This window comes from Cryptomeria japonica, chromosome 1, assembly GCF_030272615.1.
Source record: "Cryptomeria japonica chromosome 1, Sugi_1.0, whole genome shotgun sequence".
Taxonomy (NCBI): Eukaryota; Viridiplantae; Streptophyta; class Pinopsida; order Cupressales; family Cupressaceae; genus Cryptomeria; species Cryptomeria japonica.
In genome coordinates this window covers 523,320,161-523,339,611 of record NC_081405.1, presented here as the reverse complement: position 1 = coordinate 523,339,611, position 19,451 = coordinate 523,320,161, and the positions used below count along the sequence as shown (strand labels likewise).

General features: G+C 37.9%; 1 protein-coding gene across 5 annotated transcripts in view; it reads right to left on the bottom strand.

Annotated features, from left to right (window-relative positions):
• Positions 1-773: 773 nt before the first annotated feature.
• LOC131060066 (PI-PLC X domain-containing protein At5g67130) overlaps positions 774-19,451 on the bottom strand; it is a 30,332-nt gene continuing 11,654 nt past the window's right edge. For all 5 annotated transcript variants that reach the window (XM_057993176.2, XM_057993195.2, XM_057993171.2 and 2 more), the window contains 5 exons: positions 2,471-2,569; positions 2,010-2,313; positions 1,670-1,893; positions 1,235-1,321; positions 774-1,116 (listed from right to left, as the gene is read on the bottom strand). In XM_057993176.2, the coding sequence (XP_057849159.2) occupies positions 1,066-1,116; positions 1,235-1,321; positions 1,670-1,893; positions 2,010-2,313; positions 2,471-2,569 (765 nt within the window). In that variant the 3' untranslated portion in view covers positions 774-1,065. The remainder of the gene's footprint in view (positions 1,117-1,234; positions 1,322-1,669; positions 1,894-2,009; positions 2,314-2,470; positions 2,570-19,451) is intronic.

Below are 19,451 nucleotides of genomic sequence, written 5' to 3'. Positions count from 1 at the left end.
GGAAAATATACCCCCCTTTCCCAAACCCCCCATTGTCAAATTTTGGGTATTTCTCCCCACTCTTGAGTTGGGTTGGGTTGTTACTGATTTGACAGGTTTGTTTGGCTTGATCGATTTTGTTCTTTTGGGGTTTGCACCCTTGCTTGGTCTGTTTAAAATTGATAGTCTTTGGCTATGTAAAGGGTCAGCGTCCTAGTTAACGCTGCTTGTTTAATCAAAACAAAATTCTTAATAATCTTGAGTCATCCTTCATAACATTAAGTACCTCATTTCCTCCTATTTAATTAATGCATTTATTATTATTCATTTATCAGCCCGTCTCTGAATTTAATCTAGGTTAATTGTGTCCTAGAGTCGATACATTTATAAATGTAGCGAAACTTATTTTCATTATAACAATTAATAAATCCAAAAATTCCATGAGAGAAATATTAACAATGAACATTCAAACGTAAAAGATTCATCCGGGCATGTAAGCAAAATATTATGAATCATTTGAAGTTGGCACTCACCTTCTTTGTCACAAGAAAGGCATATCATTCTACAATTCGTTTTAGCTATTAATTGTTATTCATACTATGAAGGCTTCAGCCTCTTTTGTATGTGAAAATAGTTTTTACCTAGTTCACATCTATAAATATATATCCCTAATGTTTAGTCGGGAAACATATTTTGCAGTGTCTGATTGAATACTAAAAAGCAAAATTCCACTAGGTGTAACAGGTGTGAATGAGAAATACGTATGTTTTCAACCAAACCTTGTGCACATGAGGGCAATGTAAACTCCATTAACTGAATATTAAATAAAGTCAAAGTTCCTGATAGGGAATTTATTTTGAAGATATATCCATTTTTTCTTCTTTGCAATATCTTTCTTGAAAGTTTCTGAGAATTTTCACTCCACGTCACACTTTCTTAAGATTTCTCTTAGAAACAATCATGCAGCTCCAAAGACTAACGCAAAATAAATTGTACATGCTTAACTAAATGACTTCATGTAGAGCAGTATCCGATATTCTAAGCAAGGACATCAATATATTCATATTTGTGGGAGATTATGCTAGCTCACAAATGCACCTCCAAGGACTGATTGCAAGCTTGAGGTGTGGCTCCAGGCTGCAAAATAAGAATAGCAGAATAAGATTATTATGACACCAAGTTTAGACTCTATGTGAAACTACACATATATCTCATTGATAATTCAAAATAGAATTCAACTCAATCTTCAGATTACCTGGCAAGCATGAATATCATTACAGTTACAAATTAGCCCCCCATTCAGAGTATCAACATCTTGAAATGCCCCTCCGCCATCACTTCTCTGATCAGACAACAAGAAGTTAACAATCACAGAATTTTGGGGGGTATTTTGTCTCTTCTGAATTGAGTCATCTAAAGTTGACCTCTAAGAGTAGTTATTTACACTAAAGACATTTTATTTCCTCGAGCATCTTGGTGATAATTACAAAGCAACGGGACCCCTTTACCACACAAACACCATCTAAGGAAAGTAACAGTGTCTGTTTGCTATTGTGAACTTTCACGCTCTGGCCTCTTTCTCCATTGGCTTCTTTCGGGGCATGCAGTGGCTTGTAATATAAAAATTTTAAATTTTAAAAATTCTAATTGAAAATGTCCACGAATGCTTTCAATTCTTAATAAAGGATACCTTGTAAAAATCAACTGCTAGAAAGTTTGCCCATCTATTTCCAGCAGCAGCATAGCAAGTTTTTATCATCTCAGAAAGTGGGTCAGAGTTGTCACCGCAAGAAAGAAGCTTTACTGGAATTGATCGGAAAAAATTTTCTAAAACAAGTGACTTAGAAAGATCATTTAAAGCTGATGACTCTGCACGATTAGGACAGGACCCTGCGTCCATTCCACCATCCCCATCTGCAACCATACGCATATCAGCTAGTGCTATGGATAAACCATGTTAGGATTAAAATGCAAACTCGAGAAAATTATTCTCCAAGGAAAATCTGGTATGCAAAGAAAACACATCTTACATTGATTCTCCACAATATAATTCCATTCATACGCTATCCCTTCAGTTTGCTCCTTTGAGGATATTGATGTAAATACAAGCAAACGTTGGTTATTGGCCACCATCTCACTCACAAGAGGCCAATCTCCACCATTTTTAGGCATTTTTGACAATGGAAACCAATACTTCATTAATCCAGCTGCTGTAAATACATTTGTCAGCCCATTGGGGGCATGAACATAATCTTCAAGAATAAGAGTGACAATCTCAGTAGGATTTGTGGACAAGAATGCTTCAATCTCTTTCAGAGTATCAATTGCTGGGCCCTGAAGCTCACAATGCCATAGAATGACAACTCTCAGACAAGGCATCATGTAGGATTATTCTATATTCAATTTAAACCACAAGAATTATTGTCAATTGTACTTATTAGCAGATGAAAGACAGTTAGCCATTCAATGAAAGCATCTTAGCCTGACATACAAATGCTGTAACATCATAGCACACGCCACCTGTTGAGTGACAGAGCCATACATCTCCGTTGAAGTCATATGTGTCGAGCATAAAGCCCCTTACCCCATTCTGTAATTAGAGAACTGAATGATTAGAAAAGCATCACTAAAAATCATTTAGAAGAACAAAAATATCTAGCTTTCTCCCACCAGAAGCAATATTTACTAGAAGACTATACAGGATTGACATGATGAGTAACAGATTCACATCATAAAGGGAATAATAAGTAAACGGTCAATTTTGATAGTTCCAACTACTGTTAATAAAATCTAATGCCTTAAAATCAAGTGGCTTGTGGAAAGGCAATGATGCAGGAGCATCCCTGGTTGATAGGAAATCCTCATAAAAAATGAATAAATAAATGCTAGTAAGTTCTTGAGTTTGTCTTTAGATATTTCTCTTGCAATTAATCTTGATTTCCATGATTCTAGGAGGCACTCAGTTTTTTTTTTCTGGAATCCAAAGACAGCATTAACAATTATGGATAAGAGCACCTTCAGTTAAAGGAGAGAGTGCACAAAAGAATAGAATGTTGGAGGTGATTGTATCTTTTATTTTTGGGAGAGATTTTCAAATTTGGGGAAAAAAAAGCAGGCAGCTAGGCAGCGCTGAGGTGGAGATAGTCACAAGAAGACAAAAGGCCACGAATGGAATGGACGGAGGCTGTGTTGCAAATAAAGAAAGAGAAAACAGGGGAGCTAAAATGCTCTCATTCTGATTGATTAGATTAGCACTTCAGAAAAGTAAAGTTAAAAAGGTCTGTAAGTTGGTTTGGATGGGCGATTCACGGATCTGCAGAGCAGGTATTAAAGATTATTGAATGCTATCGATTGGATTGCTTTACATGAAGCATATGTAAACAGTCTATCCTTATTAAAATTATCTACCCTAAGTGTTTGTGAAGGTTCATGATATTTCAAAAACTTTACGTTACTCTAATTTCCAGAAACTCAATTAATCTGTCATTCTTGTGTAAATAATGGTGTTACGGTTGGGTTTTCCTTGTCTTTGTTGATTATTTAGAGCTGTAGGATTGCATATTGGTACATAGTGTCTGCACTAGAGGGTATCAGAACCTATTTTTTGGCAGTGGCAAGTTGAAGAGTGAAGAAAGAGGAACTAGCTCTGTATTTCGTATAGGAAGGTAGAGAACAAGCAATTAAACAAAAAAGACTATCTATTCTTTTTGCGAGAGATTTTCAAATTCGGAAAAAGACAAGCAGGCAGCTAGGCAGCACTGAGGTCGAGATGGTCACAAAAAGACGAAAGGCCAGGATTGGAAGGGCTGGAGGCTGTGTTGGTAAATAAAGAAAGAGAAAAGGGAAGCTAAAATGCTCTCATTCTGATTGATTAGATCAGCATTTCAGAAAAAGAAAAAAAGAATCTGTATGGTTTGGAAAGGGGGATTTAAGGATCTGCATAAAGATAATTCAATGCTATTCCATTGGATTGCTCTATGTGAAGCATATGTAAACAATCTACTCTTATTAAAAGGGCTCTCATTCTGATTGATTAGATCAGCACTTCAGAAAAAGAAAAAAAGAATCTGTATGGTTTGGAAAGGGGGATTTAAGGATCTGCATAAAGATAATTCAATGCTATTCCATTGGATTGCTCTATGTGAAGCATATGTAAACAATCTACTCTTATTAAAAGGGTCTACCCGAAGTGCTTGTGAAAGTTCATGATTTTTAAAATGCTTTGTTACTTTAATTTCCAGAAACTCGACTAATCTGTGCTTCTTGTCCAGATAACGGTGTTATGGTTGGGTTTGCCTTGTCTTTGTTGATTATTTTATGATGTAGGATTATATTGGTACAAGGCTACCTGGGTTGGTTGCCTTTTCAGTTGGGCGACCCCCCAGGGTCTGCATCAGGCAGCTCCTGGTTATTAAAGTTTCTAAAGCATCAGATTTTAAATTTTAATAAACAAGAACAAGAAAAGCATAGCTTCAGCACATTATGACATCCAAAAATGGCTGTAAGTCAGTTATAAAAAATAAACCTATGTACTTTGGGGATGCATCTTGTCCTCTATTGGAAACATTTTGGGATGCAAGGACAAATAGAAAACATCCCCCAACCTTACCCAATTTGTTGAAAAAACTAGAAATGTCTCTCCAGGGAGTTAATTTTTCTAAGGAAACGCCCACATCAAGGGATAGCTAGTTTTCCCCTACAGCTCAATTAAAAAGAAAAACTTCTTTTAAAAACTCAAAAATGATATATAGTCCAGTTGCTAGGTTTTTCAGTTGTCAAAATCAGTGGGCTTGGATGTGCAAAGGCCAGTTGCTATGGTATGGATTGGCAAGTTCTGCCTTTCAAGAGTCCAAGAGCCAGTCAAGGTCATACTGCAACTTGTCCCTCCTAGTTTGCCACATTGTAGGTGGCTTAAGTCACATGCTCTACATAATGTTGCTTCTGATTCAAATGAACTGTGGTTCTTTGGGCTAAGGTCAAACCTGTGGATTTGTTTGGCAACTAGCTGCATATCATTCTCTTTCTTTCTTTTGTGCAACTATTACTGCCATCAAAGTGTTAGAATAATAATTTCTTATATTGTTAATGGCAACTTAGGTTGTTAGATTTCATTAATGTATCTACAGTATTAGGTAGATAGAGGTAGGTAACATCATTAATTTTTACAGTGTTTTGTATTTCTATAAATTGTAATCTTTACCAGTTAATATGAACTAAGATATTTTACTAGTGACTCAGATTTTCACATGGTATTAGAGCTAGGGCACGGAACCTGTTTTTTTTCAGAAAATCTGCACGTTTTTAAACTACCTAGTGTTTCTGCAACTTCGCCTAGGATTTTGACCCTCTGTTTCAAGGCAAAACGAAATTTCGATCGCAAATTCTTGGGTGGGTTTTTCGAAACCTCAACTGGGTCACCATCAAAAAAAAATTGCCTAGGGTTTTGACCCTCTATTTCAAGGCAAATTTTTTTCCGGTTGCAAAATCGTTGTGGGTTTTTCGAGAGCTCAACTGGGTTGTCGTCGGATTTTTTGGGGTGCATCATTTTTCGTGCCTCGTTTTTTGAGCCCACGGATTTCACCTTTCATTTTCAGAAAAAATATTCTGATTGCAGATTCTTTCTGGGTTTTTCGCAAGGATTTCTGGTTCTTTGCTGGTTTTTCTAAGACTCAGTTGAAAATTTTACCTTGAAAATTATGGGAGGGTTTTGAGATTATCTCCTTCGTTTCAAGTCAAAAAAAAAAATTATTTGCAAAATCTTTGTATGTTTTTCGAGATCTGAATTGGGTTGTCATCATATTTTTCCGGGTCTTCCGAAAAATTATTGCTTCAAAAACCGTGCAAGGGTTTCAATTTCTGCCTCCGAATCCAACTTGCAGAATTTGTTTCTTAAAACCCACTATTTTCATCCTCTGGTTTTTGTGCATCCGTGCCTTCACCAGTTCGACCTTGGGGTACGTGATGGCATTGCTAACGAACATTATGCTCGAAAGTAGCCAAAAGTTCAATGGACGCAACTACAACATCTGGAAGCAACGTATGTTGACGATTTTTGAGTACTGATGTTTTGATGCAGTTGTTCTAGGCACATCTCAATGTCCAGACACTATCGGAAAAGATCAAGACAAATGGGATGAACGCAACCGGGAAGCAATCATGCTCATCAAACTCTCTGTCAACAATGAGCAGTTACCTTAGGTACCATTCGGCAAAACTGCAAAGGAGATATGGGATCATTTGAAAAGTCTCCCTGAAACCTCTGACAAGAGCAAAGCCTTCTTCCTCAAGAATATGCTCTTCACGATCATGATGGATGAGAAAACATCTCTTCAAGAGCATCTGACAAAGATCAAGGATATTCGCGACCAGCTGGAAGCTATTGGTCAAAAAATGGAGGAAGAAGATATGGTGGTCATTACTCTGAAGAGTCTCCCACGTTCGTATGAGCATTTCATCGAAATGCTCAATATCACTTCCACTGACGTCGATTTGAAGTTTCCTAATCTTTGTAACAAGCTTTTACAGCAAGATCGATGGCACCAGCAGTTTGGAAGCACCTCCACCGAACAAGCGTTTTATGCCAAATCTTCTCCTAAGAACAAAGGGAAGGCTCAATCTTCTCAGACGAAAGGCTCTGGTTCTTCTCAGGATTGCAAGAAGAAGAAGATTTAGTGCAATTACTGTCACAAGTTTGGTCACATGAAGGCCGAGTGTCGAATTCAATTGGCTTTTGAACAAAAGAAGCAAGGAGGGTCTCAACAGATAGCAAATGTCGCCGAACACTCTGAGCAGAAAGAATCTGCTTTCTATGCTTTTATGGTCAAGAGAACAGCAGATCCAGTACACTCTTCTGCATGCTATATTGATTCAAGAGCTTGCGACATTTTACTCATCGTCGAGATCAGTTCATGAAATTTGAACCATTTTCGAATTCAGTAATCTTCGGAGGAGAAGAGTACACAGTTGCTGGTAAGGGCACTATCCATATTCACTCAGGAGGTAGAGATTTAATTTTTCTTGATGTCTACTATGTTCCAGGCATGGAAAATAATCTCCTCTCTGTCAATCAGATCATGAGGCATTCTCCTCAATTAGATGTTGTCTTCAGTTTGTCCATCTGCGGCATCATTGGTAGGGAGACTCGTACTACAATCGCTATGGCACTTGAAAATCATGGTTTGTATAGACTTGTTGATTCTGGTGATTCTCAAGAGCATGCTTTAGTTGCTAGGAGTACATCCATTAGAACACTTTGGCATCAGCGTTATGGGCACTTAAACGTGCACTATCTCTCTCAGTTATATCAGGAGGGTTTGGTTACTGGATTACCTGATATCCAACCTCAAAATCATGGAGTTTGTGCAACTTGTCAAGCTGGGAAGCAGCATTGGACACCATTCTCGGATGGTGATTCTTGGCGAGCCTCCAAGGTCCTTCAGTTGGTTCACACTGATGTAAGTGGGCCAATGAACACTCCATTTGTTACTGCTTGTAGGTACTTCTTGTTATTTGTTGACTATTTCGGTCATAAAATGTGGGTGTATTTTCTGAAAAATAAATCAGATGTGTTCAGTACATTTCAGCAGTTTAAGGCCTTAGTTGAGAAAGAATTTGGTTCTCGAATTGTCACTCTAAGGTTAGATAATGGGGGGGAGTTTATTCCAATGACCTATCTACATTTTGTGCTACACATGGCATTCAATGCCAACTCACCACACCATACACCCCTTAGCAGAATGGTGTAGTTAAACTGTTGTACATAGAAATTGCACCATTACTGAAATGTCTCGTTCTATGATAAAGCATTGAAATGTTCCTAAGAAATATTGGGCTGAAGCAGTTTACACTACAGTCTACCTTATGAATCGGTCACCTACATATGTCGTCAAGAAGATGACTCCTAAAGAAGCCTAGGTAAGACGCAAGCCTAAAGTGGGCCATTTGAAAGTCTTCGGTTCTACGACTCATGTATGGATTCCAAACGCTAAGCGGGCTAAGCTGGATTCAAAGAGCAAAAACACTTATGTTTACTGGTTACAGCGACAACCACAAGGCCTACAAGTTGATTGATGTAGAGACAAATTGTCTCATTTTCAGTTGCGATGTGGTTGATGAGACTACTGGTCCATTTATGCCTTCTATTACTCCTAGTCCTGCAACTTCGTCTATGCAGACTCCTAATGTTGGTGTTCGTCTTCCTCTTGGTTCCCATGATGGGAGGGCTTCAGAGCATTCTGACTCTGAAGATGAGGAATCTATTGATCCAGCACCACTTGATTTTTCACAAGATTCGCATCCAGATGACTTTGTTCCAGCAACTCCAAGGGATGTTGTTCCTCTAATGCCAAATGTTGGTACTTCTACCCTTAGGCCTAAATGGTGAGCCAAGACTATAGGAGATCTTCGTGATGATGAGCTTCTTGAGGATAGATCAATTCACCGCAAGAGAAAGTAGCAAAATACAATCAACCTTGCACTTATGGCCAACATCCACAACATCCATGAGCCCCAAACATATTCTGAGGCTAAAGGCATTCTTGAGTGGGAAAAGGCTATGGAGACAGAATACCATAGTCTTCTGAAGAATAACACTTGGGTTCTTTCTAATTTACCTCGTGGGAAGAAACCTATCAACTGTAAATGGGTTTACAAAGTCAAGTATCATGCAGATGGTACTTTGGATAAGTACAAGGCTAGATTGGTTGCTCAGGGTTTTACACGGCAGGAGGGCATTGACTACAAGGAGACTTTTGCTCCTACTGACAAGATGAGTACAATTCGTCTTCTTCTAGCCATTGCAGCTCAATTTGGATGGAAACTTCATTAGATGGATGTTAAGAGTGCATTCCTCAATGGTGACTTCCAGGAAGAAGTTTATATGACTCAACCTCTTGGCTTCAAGGTTCCTGGTAAGGAACATCAGGTTTGCAGATTGGTAAAAGCCCTTTATGGCTTGAAGCAAGCCCCTCGGGCTTGGTACTTCAAGATTGATCAGTACTTGGTTGAACATGGTTTTCAGCGCAGTTCCTCTGACACTAATTTGTATGTCAAATTGTCTGGTGATGATATCCTTTTTCTTGTTGTGTACATCGATGACTTGATCATTACTGGCAATTCAGCACATTTGATTACAGCCATCAAACAAGACTTGTGCCAAGCTTCTGACGTGACAGATTTGGGGCTTCTTCATTATTGCTTAGGTGTTGAAGTCTGGCAGACTGATGATAGTATCTTTATTTCACAGTCCAAGTATGCCCGCAGTTTGCTTGACAAGTTTCGAATGCAGGATTGTAAACCTGCTTCCACACCTATGGAGAAAGGGCTGAAGTTATCAGCCAAATCTGATTCACCTGCAGTAGATGAAACCAAATTCAGGCAACTAGTAGGCAGCCTCATCTACCTCACTACCACTAGACCTGGCATCTATTTTGCTGTCAGCTACATCTCTCGCTTCATGACGGCCCCAAAAGTTGATCATTGGATTCCAGCGAAGCGAGTACTACGATATGTGAAAGGCACTTCCAACTATGGCATTTTGTATAGCAGGTGCAATAATCCAAAGCTGATTGGTTATATTGACTCAGATTGGGCAAGATTAGTGGATGACAGAAAATCCACCTATGGGTACTGTTGACGTGTATTTTGTACACAATCATACACAGAATAAAATACCCAAGGGTACCTTATCCTCTCTTGAGTAAAGCCTCTGATTGCTGAAGATATCGCGAAAAAGGATCAATCAGGATGACTTCAAGGTTCTTGTATGTAGGGTCTCTACGTGTGGATAAGCTCTTTGTGGTATGATGTGATTTGCTGGAATCACAAGGGGACTTACATTTGATGCCTGAACTTCTGGTTTGCTTTGAATATTGCTGGAACACAGGATTTTCACTAGCTTAGATTTGAAAAAAGGAAAAAAAGATGAGGGCGAGGAAAGGATCTAATCCTAACACTAAGAATGTAAGAGCAATGAATGATCTTTGATGAAATTCTAACTAAGTCTTGTTTTGACATCATAGGAACATCTCCACAAGGTTAGTGCGATCTTCGAAGGAAAGCTTTATGATGTTTCAAATCATCACTGCAGGCATAGACACCATCAGGTTGATGCATACCGATGAAGAAGCGACAATTGAAGTTAAGCTTAAGCTGAATGATTCCAGTTGACTACGCAAGGCAAGTCTGCAATCAACAAACTGCTAGTAGTATGGATATACGAATTTCACCATCAATCAAGCACATTTCTTCCACTCATCTAATCATAAAATCAAACATGAGAAGTATAAAGACCATGCAAATTGTCGAATCGACCCATAAATTTCACCATTTCTTCAATGAAGTTACAAGTCTTTTACAACAACATCTTGGCAACAATCTTTGCCTTCTCTCTCTACTCTACTCTAATTACTATTCTATTTCTATCTTCTAACTATTTTCAACTCTCTAACTATTATCTAACTATTGCTAATTGCCTTTACAAAATGAAATGTCAGGGCTTATATCGTGCCCACAATACAATTCGATGGCCTAGATCAATTCGAGATCAATGGCCAAGATTCAACAATGAAAACCCTAATTAGGGTTTGTTACAACCATTACATAACATTTAAAGCTTGACCAATGAAATAATTGTATTGCTTGGACACATGTCCTCTCTGGAAAATTCAACCAATGGATAGTTGGGGTAGGTACATCGGAGTTTGTGCCACCTTCCATGAGTTAGGTACATTGAATCTGGACATGCTGAGGTGGACCACACTGACTGGAGGAGTGATGACTGGGATGCCACCTCATCTGACACTTGTAACTTGGTAGATATTCAACTTGATGTTGTTGAGAAGCTATCTTTAATTAACTCTTCTGAAATTATTTGCTTCTTCAACGAACCCTTGTTCTAACTTCTTGTGTCCTTGATGTGTAGGATGATTGATGTACCTCGCCTTGGAATACTGGATTGGAAGAGGTCGCCCTTATCTTGATGATGCTGGATCGAAGAAGGCCGTCCTTGTCGATGCTAGGCTGGAGGAGGTCGCCCTTGTCCTTGCTAGGCTGGATCGAAGAAGGTCGTCTTTGTCCTTGCTTGATTTTCCTTGAGGAGAGTCTTCCGACTTGTAGATCCTTCGAGTTTGGGAGTCGCCATCTTGATACCTACACAACATTTCAAAATTAGTAATATATCTTGAAATCTAAAAAAATTAAACTTTAAAAGGAAGATTCAAGATTTTAATTAGGAAACTTCATGATAAATCTTGAGTTATCATTTCCTAATTTAGGATTTTCAAAGCAAAATTTAAATCTTCAAAAATGGTGCCAAGGTGATTACGCCATACCTCCACTTGGGAATTAATTCTAAAAAAAAATGATGCAAAAATAAGATGAATTTGCTAGGCAAAGTGTAGATCAAAGCTCTCCCTTGGATAAAATTGCGCCTCCATTAGCTTGGAAAAGAACTCCATCTTCCACTAGCTTCTTCAAGATCTGGAAATTCGCCTTCAAATACCTTCAAAACATCTGGAATTTATCCTCCAATCTAGCAAGAAATACGCCTCTCCAATAGCCTTCAAGATGAATTTCGCCCTTCTTAATCTCCACTCCTGGTAGAAATTCGCTCCTCAAATTGCTCTTCCAAATCGCACTTGAAATGATGAGTGAATAATTTGAATAATGAAAAACATGCCTCAAATATATAGAGCGCTCACCATTTTATTTCCATGGGCCGACTTGGAAAAATAGGCCAAAAGATAAATGAAAATTAATAAAAGAAGAGGCCGACTTGATAAAAACATTAAATAATACCCCAAGCGCTCCCATTTTATTTTTTAATTTAATAATAATTAATTTTAAATGCCTTCATAATTAAAAAAAATCGATTTTTAGGCTCAAAATTAATTATTAAATACCATGCGCACTTATTAAATGCCAAAAATATTTCAAGGTTTTATCGAATCTGGCATTTAATGTAATTTGAAGGATATTTGGCGCCCAATCATGAAAAATAACGGCTATTAACAAGATCGCTCTGGTCCCTTGGTGAGGGACAGGAGCGATCTCATTCTAGACCTCACACTTCTTGTTTTTTACGTCCAAGACCTCATTTTTGACGTCCAAGATGGCATTTTTACTTAGAATTTTGAGTTCAATTTATTCGATCTTTGAAATGAGTGCACTTTAAAGCATTTTCGCCCTGGTCCCTTGGTGAGGGACAGGAGCTATTTTGCAAATCCAAGCTTATCCGTCCTTTGTTAGCCTTCCAAATTATATTCAATGGATAAATCATGTTTTCCTTGGTCTCTTCAAATCATAAAATTGTCTTGATCTTGCAAGAACAGTGCAAATTTGAAATTCAAGCTCTGGTCCTTCAGTGAGGGACGGGAGCACTTTTGCAATTACAAGCCAATTCGTCCTTTGCTAGCTTCGAAAATTATCTTCAACGGATCGATTGCGTCTTCCTTCACCCACCTCAAACGTAAAACTTGTTTTTCTCTTGCCCGAATCTTGTCTTGAGGGAAAATCGCTCTGGTCCCTTGGAGAGGGACAGGAGCGCCCTAGCCAGTCACCTTGGTCCCTTGGTGAGGGACAGGGGCGAACTTGTTACTTAGGCCGATTTTCTTCATTGTGACGTACTTAAGTTATATTCAACGGGCAAAACATACTTCCCTTGACCTCCTCAAATCGCGAAACCACTTAAATCTTGCAAGGATAATGCAAAATTGGAATTCAAGCTCCGGTCCTTCAGTGAGGGACAGGAGCGATTTTTGCTCTCTAGGCCAAATCGTTACAATTTTCATCAAAAAATGTCTTGGCTAAGGAAGATATCATCTTACTTCATGCTATGAATAAAAGTTAATGTCCAAAAAAGGTCTAAAATTGTGCATATAAAGAAAAGCGCTCTGGTCCTTCAGTGAGGGACAGGAGCGAATTTGACCTTCTAGGCAAAAACTTCATCATTTCATTGTTTTTGATCAAGTCTGGATGCTCTATCATGCTCATTTCGTCCTTCACCATGCTTTTGATGTCTCAATTTAACCAAACAAGGCCAGGAATGGCTCAAATAAGTATTTTCGCCCTGGTCCTTTGGTGAGGGACAGGAGCGCTTTGCCTTGGTCCCTTGGAGAAGGACAGGGGCGAAATTCGCTCTGGATCCTCAGTGAAGGACAGGAGCGAAATTTGACTTTTTGAACTCTCTATCAGGATAATTTTTATGGAATATAACATTTAAGTATAAGTGACATTTCCTTTAAGTTATATTCCATATATACTTTCAAGATGTTTGAGAGTGGTTTCAGACCTCCAGGAGTTATATTGCAAAATCTAGTTTTTTGAGGTTTTTTAGTTTCCAGACTTAGTCAAATTTCAGGATCAGGGCATTCCAGACTTAGCCAAATTTCAGGATTAGGACTTTCAGACTTAGCCGAATTTTCAGGATCAGGACTTCACTCCGACAGGACCTGCTATCCTATTGATCTTCCCGACAGCACTCAAAATGCAAAGGCTAACTAACAAAACCCTAAAAGACCTAGAAAACAAACCCTAAAAAGCAAAAAAAACATGGGTCCCCATTTGCAATGGGGCGATGTGTGAAAACGTCACAACAGGTACGTATTCAGTTTGGGTACTGGTGTCGTCACTTGGAGCAGCAAGAAGCAACAGGTCATGGTTCTTTCCTCAACCAAAGACGAATACCGAGGAATAGTCAAGGCCGCATGTGAGACAATTTGGCTCCAAAGGATTCTCTCTAACGTGTAGATGCCACAGACAGGTCCTCCCTTGTATACTGATAATCAAGGGGTGCTCAAACTAGCCAAAAATCCAGTCTTCCATGAACGTACCAAGCATGTCGAGTTTCATTGTCATTACATCCGCAAGCTAGTAGAAGACGGATCAGTTCAATTACAGAATGTTCCGACAGTGGATCAGACTACGGATATTCTCACCAAGTCTCTAAGCCCGGATAAATTTGTAAAATTCAAGGGGCAACTTGGTGTTTTTGATAGATTGACCATTAAGGGAAGGTGTTAGAATAATAATTTCTTATATTGTTAATGGTCAACTTAGGTTGTTAGATTTCATTAATGTATCTACAGTATTAGGTAGATAGAGGTAGGTAATATCATTAATTTCTACAATATTTTGTATTTCTATAAATTGTAATCTTTACCAGTTAATATGAACTAAGATATTTTACTAGTGAATCTGATTTTCACACAAAGTTCAGAACAATTTGGCCTCTTTCAAGTTGATTTTGCCTGTGTGGCCATGGAAGCAAAAATCAAGGAGCTTTGGTCCCACTTGGCATTTCTTACCATCTCACATACAACATCCCCTGTTATTACGTATATGCTTTTAGATCCTCGTGAATTAAATGGTGCCTACGTGTCTACAAGTGTGCATGACTAGAATGTGGTAGATAAGCAATTTCTTCCACTGTAGCTTTCTTTTATTTGTAGGCTAAGCATGGCCATTTTTGTTGGCAATAGTCCATTCAATGTCAAGGGGTGAACGGGCCTTATTTCATATAGTAATAAAATTCATATAGGTAGAAGATTATCTAAGTCCATACACACTCACAATTTATTTGAATTGCATAGATCCCAACAATTTGCAGCTAGAACTTGTAGTCTTTGGACATTTTGTTGTAATTTTTATATGATAAATATGTACATTGATAATAGAAGCAATGAAATTTTGTTAATTTGTGAGTGGACTCTCATATGAAATCTCAGTTCAATCAGATTATAGAATGTATATGATGAATGCTTTATCATACAAGTACTAAAAATTTATTATATTTTTAAATTTCCCCAATTTCTTAAATTGCCATCCCCTATCATCCCCGAAAAAATGGCCTTCCCAACACAATCCCAAAAACCATAGTTGAAAAACTCGGACCCGGCAATGACTCGGCTGGCCCAAAAATTTTAAAAACTCAGGGAAAAATCAGCAATAACTCGGCAACTTTATCGAACATTTGAAAATATATAATTTCTTAAAATTGGAATAGTTTCAAATTTTCAATAACTCTAGAATATCTTTCAATTATATTTTTGATTATTTATTAACTTTCACTCTTCACTCAATCAAACAAATAATATTTTTATTAATATATAATATTATAAACAATTAATAGTTTTGAATCTTTGATGAACTAAAACAATTTTTTATTAAATATTAAAATCAATCCAATTTCCAAATAATTTGTTTATAGATTATTATTTATAATATATTTTTTAAGCCACAAATAATTAAACAAGATTATTGGGAAAATATATACATATTTTAATTATTCTTTGGTTACGGGCTCAAATCCCTCGATTTGATTTTGCCCCTCCCGTTAAAGCACTCTTCCTCATCAAATTAATATTAACAATAAACTTAGCGCAGACACCAGAGTATGATGATCACTGATGATCATATGATTCGGCTAGAGTCCAAGTGCCTTTCTTGGGAGCAGTCGACTCCCATAGATCTCAGGCCCTCGAGCTACCAAACTACATTCCTAGGTACTTAGAGATTGCTTCTCGATCAAAACACCTCCGTCGTGGTTGGGAAAGGAAGCGAAATGAGTTTTTCGTTTGAGGTTTTTACGAGTTAATTTTTTTTTGTTTTTACCACCGATGTTTCACCCCAAACTGTGCGATTTTTAGCAATATTTTGTTGTTTAACTCACGGCAAATTAGGGCAAAACTCGTCCGCAAGATTTTTAGCAAGTGACTCGCCGCCAAATATGGCTCGCAAGTCCTCACAAGTCTATTAAAAAATCCACCCTGTCCACTGCAAACCCCATCCTTGAAATTTGGTGTATCATAGAAATAAACATTTTTGAAGGAAACAAATAATTGATATAAAGCTTTCAAAATCCAGTGCAGAATCCCAAGCTGACTCCCTCTTTAACATGCCTCATTTCTAATACAAAAAGGCTCCAAGGCCAATAAGCAGATTATGGTTATCCATCTGACACAGAAATATAGCTCTTGACTAAAAGTACTGTTCCAAGGACTTCAACAGCTCTCTTCTGATCCTTTAAGCACCTGACACTGTTGCATCTACGAATCAGCACAATTTATAGGAAAGAGATTACGCCAAAATCTATTATCTTAGGAATGGGAAGAACCTCAGCAAAGGTAATGAGATCCTTTCAAAAGAAAGGAAAGGACGATGAGCTTTGGAAATGGCTTTGCCTGAAGTAAAGACAGTTTTATAACCTGCGCATCTCATTAAGAAAAAAATTATTAAACTTGAATGACTTTTCCAAGTTAGATGGGGACAAAGGAGTCCTAGCTTCTAAAATCCTCAAGTTTTAGAGGGAAGCACTAGGAAAGTTTCACAGGGATATCTCAAAATGTCCAAATACAAGTCTGATTTATGCTATACAAAACAATGCCCATTATATCGGCTTGTGTTCGTCATGGAGATGGATGTTTTCTAGGGTTCAAAGCCATCATCAATGGCCTTAAGATTTCAGGTCTTCATTCTCTCTCTAGTTTCAATATTCTTCACACTGTTCAGAATGGTTGTTGCTTTCCCTTTCTTGGGTTTTCCTTAAAAGGCAAAGTTGCTTCTTTGATGAACTTTAGTGATTCCCAAAGAGTAACATCAAGGATAAGCCATTGCTTCTTCCAAACAATCTGCTAAATAAATATTCTTCTCAAAAACCTTATGGAAGGTGAACATAAGATCTCTAGAGCGATCCAAGTGAGAAATAATTTTATGAATGGTGCCTGGCACCTAAATGTGCCATCATATTATGGAAAACTGCAATCATATTAAAGTTAAGTGGTTTATAGCTCATCCCGAAAACCTTGAGTGATCAAATTTTAGGTTACAAAGATTTAAAACCTTAAGATTTTTACATAGAGGATCACTTGGTAAAAGATGTTCAAACACATGCATTGGTGGACTTCCTAATATAAAATTTCAGTGTTCCATAGACCATGCCAGAATGTTTGAGTGATGAAATTTCAGATCACGAAGATTGAAAACCTTAAATAATAGTGAACCAAATCTAGTAATGTCTTCTAATGGTACTTTTACAAGAGGGTCACCTGGTAAAAAATGTTTAAAACAATTGCAATGATAGACTTCTTCATATATAAGTTTGGGTGGTTCATGGCCAAAACAAAATTTTTGGGTGATGAAATTTCAGTTTAGAAGGATTCAAAACTTTAAATAATAGTGAAGGGTGGACTGTAATGTCCCCTTTTGAATGGATTTAATAAATTAAAATATATGTCTTCAGGCATGTAGTGTCGCGGTTCAAGTACTTCATTGGTGAAGCACCAACCAAGGTTCAATTCCCTGTTGGGCCACTGAGCTCGCACACCTTGTGCTTTCGCTGGGACATTGAGCTCTCGGGTTTGATCAAGTGAAGTGTGGGGATGAGGTCCTCTGTTTCTGGGCTCAACAATTCATAGCTCCGGGTTAAAAGCATTTTTCACGTGGAGCTGAAGGGCGTGTCATGCCAGCATCACTGCTCACGTTAAAAAGTTTACCAAACACAAAAAAAAATTAAAAAAAATTAAAATATATAAGAAATTGTGAAGTTGACACTTCTAGCTAGAAGAAAGATGTTTGGTCGATTAAAGTGGTACTTGTTTATGAATTAAATGTAAAAAAAAATTAATAGCAACCGATGGGCAGTTGTTACAATTCAGAATTTATGGCAGCCATTGGAAGCCATACAGACTTTAAAGGAGTTGGCAAAAGTTGATCTCCTCTGGCAACCTAACTTCCCTTTCTATGCTGCCCATTCCTTCAATATTAAAATGCCATTAGGAATGGTAGATTCAGTTTCTTTCCTATACTTTAACCTTTTTCTATGGTTTCCAACATTCAAAGGAAATATTCATTTATTTGACTCCTTACAACCTATGCTAAGTCCAACATGTAAGCAGCTATAATGTGGGATGTGATATATCTACCATCTTATTAAGATAATTCCTGTGATTTAGTTTTTTGGTAAAGAAATTGATCAAATTTCAAAAAGGCTGAATAATTTAGTTAGGGAGTGATGCAGGAACATGTTAACACCATTCTACAACTAGTTCCTAGTAAATTGATTTCTTTCTGCAATTAGAAATGGTTAGAAATTGTGATCATGATTTTATGTGCCTATGAAATGGTATGCTACTAATTTTGAGAGACGATGATGGCGATGGGATGGCCTTTGTCAGGCTCACGAGCTAGGGTTCTTCCCTACCCGCGGCTCCATTATTTTCTCTGCAATCATTCTTTTCTCTACTTTCGGATCTGTGTGTTGGTGCATTGGGGGGATTTTGCGGTGGTTCACTGGCAGAGAGAGGGGACGGGGTCCCTTTTTGTGTGGTCTTTTTTTTGGGGGGGTTGCTCCTACTGTAGATGAGGAGAATATGATTCTTGCATGTATTCCCTCTTTAGTCACCAATGAGATGAATGAATCCCTCATTCATCTAATCTCTTTGTCTGAATTGGAAGAAATTGTTTTTGGGATGCATAAGGGCAAAGCTCCTAGTCCAAATGGGTTTCCTATAGAATTTTTTCAAGAATTTTGGGATGTTATTAAATTCGATTTGTTGGAGGTGGTTTGGAAAAATCTCATGGTAGCAAACAAATGCTCTGGGCCTTGAATTCAACTTTTCTTGTTCTTATTCCTAAAAAGGAAGGGGCTAATTGGTTGGATTTCTTCAGGCCTGTTGATGTGTTTTTTATGCACATGCGAACACAAAATAAAATACCTAAAAGGTACCTTATCCTCTCTTGAACAAAGTTCCCGATTGCTGAAGATCTCGCCGAAGGATCAGTCGGAGTAACTCCAAGGTTTTGTTATGTAGGATCTCTACGTGTGGATAAGCTCTCCGCGGTATGATGTGATTTTCTGGAATCACAAGGGGACTTACACTCGATGACCTGAACATCTGATTCGCTGGAATCAGAAGTCTTATTAACTAACTGGAAGACAAACAAATGGCAAAAGATGCAGGGTTCAAGAAGTCTACTCTACTACCTAGAATGCGAGAAGATGGATGAACGACTAGGTGGAGTCCTACTGGGCTGGGTCTCACCATCAGGTTGAACAATTCAACACCAACTCAGTGCGATCTTCTGGGGGATGCTTCAAATATATTCAAATCGGATACCATCAGATACTGATCATCATTCAAGTTAATGCATGAACAATAGATGTGTAATGACTTGAGATTAAGCTCATTTTATGCCAGTTGACCACGCAGGGCGCACTTACAATCAGTAAGAGGCTAGTGGTATGGATTAGACGGATTCCACACAGGTGCATTCAACAATTTTCTTCATTCAATCTAACTATTTACCATCTACAATGAAGATTCAACAAGAGACCATGCGTATTGTAAAGAAATGACATTTTTCACCATATCTTCAATAAAAAAGGGGTTTCATTTACAATCAAGGCAACAATTTCTTGCCTTGTCCTCCTAATTTACTCTAATTGCTATTCTATCAGCTGACTATTCACTATTTCT